The 3,844-nt window shown below is 56.6% G+C and overlaps 2 protein-coding genes across 2 annotated transcripts; one reads left to right on the forward strand and one right to left on the reverse strand.

The window, feature by feature from the left end:
• Positions 1 to 478: 478 nt before the first annotated feature.
• On the forward strand, positions 479 to 939 carry ENH_00021430 (40S ribosomal protein S0-A, putative; the record flags this gene model as incomplete). Its single annotated transcript, XM_013584586.1, has 2 exons — positions 479 to 568; positions 781 to 939. 2 exons carry the CDS (start codon positions 479 to 481, stop codon positions 937 to 939), a joined length of 249 nt encoding a protein of 82 aa, XP_013440040.1.
• A 773-nt stretch (positions 940 to 1,712) lies between these two features.
• On the reverse strand, positions 1,713 to 3,220 carry ENH_00021440 (hypothetical protein; the record flags this gene model as incomplete). Its single annotated transcript, XM_013584587.1, has 6 exons — positions 1,713 to 1,727; positions 1,853 to 1,878; positions 2,017 to 2,110; positions 2,335 to 2,453; positions 2,661 to 2,943; positions 3,215 to 3,220. The coding sequence occupies 6 exons, from the start codon at positions 3,218 to 3,220 to the stop codon at positions 1,713 to 1,715; spliced, it is 543 nt and encodes a 180-aa protein (XP_013440041.1).
• Positions 3,221 to 3,844: the final 624 nt, after the last annotated feature.

A 3,844-nucleotide genomic window follows, 5' to 3' on the forward strand; every position in this document is an offset into this window, starting at 1 on the left:
CCAATGGGGGGGTTGGGGAGTGTTTGGGGGTTTACGGGAAAATTTGGGGTTTTTGGGGGGTTTGGGGGTTTAGGGGAGGGTTTGGGGGTTTAGGGGAGAGTTTGGGGGTTTAGGGGAGAGTTTGGGGGTTTATGGGAGGGTTTGGGGTTTTTTGGTGGTTTGGGGGTTTATAGGAGGGTTTGGGGGTTTATGGGAGGGTTTGGGGGTTTAGGGTGTTTTGGGGGTTTGGGGGAGAGTTAGGGGTTTTTTGGTGGTTTGTTTGCGTGCGTTGGTGTGCGAAACCCTAATTCGTGGTTTAGGGTGTGTTGCTTTGAGTGTGGGCAGTTCGTCAACCCCTAACACGCGGTTTAGGGTTTGTTTTGCGAAACCCTAATTTGTGGTTTAGGGTTTGGAGTCGATAGCGTTGATGTACTGGCTGTTGGCGCGGGAGGTGTTGTGTCTCCGCGGCGAGTTGAGTCGCTCGCAGCCGTGGGAAGTGATGGTCGATTTGTTTTTGTGGAGAGACCCTGAGGAGTTGGACAAGAGAGACAAACTCGAAGACAGAGACCAGCCCCCCCACGCCCACCAAGTCTGCTGCTGCTGCTGCTGCTGCTGCTGCTGCTGCTGCTGCTGCTGCTGCTGGGGGTGGGGGTGGGGGGGTGTGCGCGGAGTTGCGGCGGTTTTGGGGCTGTTTTCGCGCCGCTGCAGCGCGAGTTCTGCTGCTGCTGCTGCTGCTGCAGCAGCAGCAGCAGCAGCAGCAGCAGCAGCAGCAGCAGCAGCAGGTTGTGTGTGTGTGCGCAGGAAGCAAACAACTGGGCAGCAGCAGCAGCAGCAGACTGGGGCTCGAAGGCCAACGAGTGGACTGGGCCGGGGACTGCAGCAGCAGCAGAATGGAATGATGCTGCAGCAGCACCTGCGGACTGGGGGGCCCCAGCAGCAGCAGCAGCAGCAAAGTGGTAGACTTGCTGCTGAAGCAGCAGCAGCGGCGCAGCGCCACCTGCAGCCACTTGCTGCTGCTGCTGCTGCTGCTGCTGCAGCAGCAGCAGCAGCAGTTGTGGCTCCTTTGGCTCGCTAACTCGACGAAGCTCTGCTGCTGCATCTCTTCAACATTTCAAACAGGGTTTAGGGTTTGAAACGAGGGTTTAGATCCGCCGCTAGGGTTTAGGGTTTAGGGTTTACAGCGAGACTCTAGTGTTTAGAAAGAAAAGCAAGGGTTTACAACCCTTGTTAGCAACACTAGCTAGGGTTTAGGGTTTGTAGTAACAATGCAGCGGCTTGCGGCCCAGGGCCTCTTCCTAGGGTTTAGGGTCTAGGGTTTGTAGCTAGGGTTTAGGGTCTAGGGTTTGTCGCTAGGGTTTAGGGTTACGTCGAGTGTCTAAGATCTGCAGTTAGGGTTTGTGGGCTTTCAAGTCCAGACAACAATAACTAAACCCTAGCGGACTGCTGCTGCAGCAGCTGCTGCTGCAGCAGCTGCTGCAGCAGCAGCAGCTCGCTAGGGTTTAGGGTTTGGTCGGGTGGCGCTTCGCGGTGTACGTACACCGCAACGGCGGCCGCCGAAAAAAAAACATTGGGGGCTAGGGTTTAGGGTTTAGGGTTTAGGGTTTAGGGTTTCTTGGAGTTTGCTGCGCGCCTTTTGGGAAACACTTTGTGTCTCCTTTTTTTCCCTTTTGTCTCCTTTTCAGGGTTTAGGGTTTTGCCACTCGCGCCTTCTCTCCGGGCGTTCATTAAAACGTTCAAGAAACGGACAACTGCACGCGCACCCAAACCCTAAACCCTCGCCAAACCCTAAACCCTAAACCCTCGCCAAACCCTAAACCCTAAACCCTCGCCAAACCTTAAACCCTAAACCCTCGCCAAACCCTAATCCCCAAACCCTCGCCAAACCCTCCTTCCCCAACCCTCGCCAAACCCTAAACCCTAATCTGAAACCCAAGCCCGCCTACTGGCTCTGCCGTCCCCCTGCAACTCGTGTGAGGCGCTGTACTAGCTAGGGTTTAGGGTTTAGGGTTTAGGGTTTAGGGTTTGGGGGCTGCGCACTCCCTTTGGTGGCGAGTTTCCTCAAAAGCAATTCTTTCTCGCTGTCCATTTCTTTGGGGGTTTTGTGAACAGCGTTTCGACGCCGCCTCTTCTCCTGCCCGCAAACCCTAAACCCTAAACCCTAAACCCTAAACCCTAAACCCTAAACCCTAAACCCTCGCAAGCGCGAGACGCACGCTCGAGGAAACCCTCGGAGCCACCGCGCCCCCAGCGCCGCCTCTCTGCCTACCTCCGTGCGAACCCTGGCCCTCCCAAACCCTAAACCCTAAACCCTAAACCCTAAACCCTAAACCCTAAACCCTAAACCCTAAACCCTACTGCTAGCAGCTGCTTCCTCAGCAGCTCCTTCTTCTCCTCGGCTTCTTTCTTTTTGCTTTTTATTTCATTCAACTTTTCAATTTCCGCGGGGCCTTCCGCAGACAGCAGCGACCTAATGCCTAAAAACAAACCCAAACCCTAAACCCTAAACCCTAAACCCTAAACCCTAAACCCTAAACCCTAATTCGTGGGCGCCAAACCCTGCGCACTAGGCCCTGAACCCTAGCCCTGAATGCACCGCGGCGCAGGAGGGTAGCGACCGCTGCCGCCATGCGCACTCTAGGGTTTAGGGTTTTGGGTTTAGGGTTTAGGGTTTGTTAGCTCACTGGACGCGAAAGCTTGCATTGATTGCTGCTGCTGGTTATCTCCCTGCTGCTGCCGGCGTTTCTTCTTCTGCTGCTGCTGCTCCTCCTGCTGCTGCTCCTCCTGCTGCTGCTCCTCCTGCTGCTCCTCCTGCTGCTGCTGCTGCTGCTGCTGCTGCTGCTGCTGCTGCTGCTGCTGCTGCTGCTGCTGCTTCTCCCGTAGTTGCTGCAGCAGCTGCTGCTGCAGCTGCTGCTGTTGTCCACGGGTGTGAAAGGTGCGGCGGTAATCCGTTGTCCGTGGTTTGCCCTGGAAGGAAAGAGAGGGCGGGGTTTAGGGTTTAGGGTTTTGGGTTTGGGTAGGGTTTAGGGTTTAGGGTTTACGGCGTGCAGAGAGGAGCTGGGGAGAACTGCCGACGACTTTGGCCCTACGAAGCGGACTGTAGGGTTTAGGGTTTGGGTTTTAGGGTTTAGGGTTTAGGGTTTGGGTTTGGGGCTTGGGCATTGTGTGTGGCGCCTGCTGGCGTCGCCGGGGGCGGGGTGAGGGTTTAGGGTTTAGGGTTTAGCGCTTAGCCGTAGACTTGCATGTGCCGCTGCGGTTTGCAAATAGCGTTTTGGGCGAATAGAGCGGCGGTTAGGGTTTAGGGTTTAGGGTTTAGGGTTTGGGGTGAGTTGGTTTGGGGCTGCATGCAAGAGGTGGCGTACATTCGGGGTTGGCAGATTCGCTGCTGCTGGCTGGCTGGCCGTGGCTGGAAGCGGCGGCGCGGTTTAGGGTTTAGGGTTTAGGGTTTTGCGTTTGGAAGCGTTCTTTGAGTTTGCGCAGTTGCGTCGAAAAGTCGGGTCTAGGGTTTAGGGTTTGGGTTGGGGTTTAGGGTTTGCGCTGTTTGGGTGCTGCTTGACGCGAGCGCGCCTTGCCCCGGCTCTGCTGCTGCTGCGCCCCTGTTCTCGGGTTTAGGGTTTAGGGTTTAGGGTTTGTGTCTGCGGTGTCTGCGGCCTGCGCCGCCCTGCTTCCCGGCCTGCTTTGTCGAGACTCTAGGGTTTGTGGTTTGTGGTTTGTGGTTTGTGGTTCGCTCTCCTGCTTCGCTGGGATCGTGTCTGGGATCGTGTCTCTCCCCGCCCGTATCTCCACGGGATCGTCTCCTCCTTCTCTGAAACTTCGTCCCCCTCGCTCCCCCCCCCCTCCCCCTCCCGGGGATCGCCACCCCACACGC

This window comes from Eimeria necatrix, genomic scaffold, assembly GCF_000499385.1.
Source record: "Eimeria necatrix Houghton genomic scaffold, Enh_scaff1743, whole genome shotgun sequence".
Classification (NCBI taxonomy): Eukaryota; Apicomplexa; class Conoidasida; order Eucoccidiorida; family Eimeriidae; genus Eimeria; species Eimeria necatrix.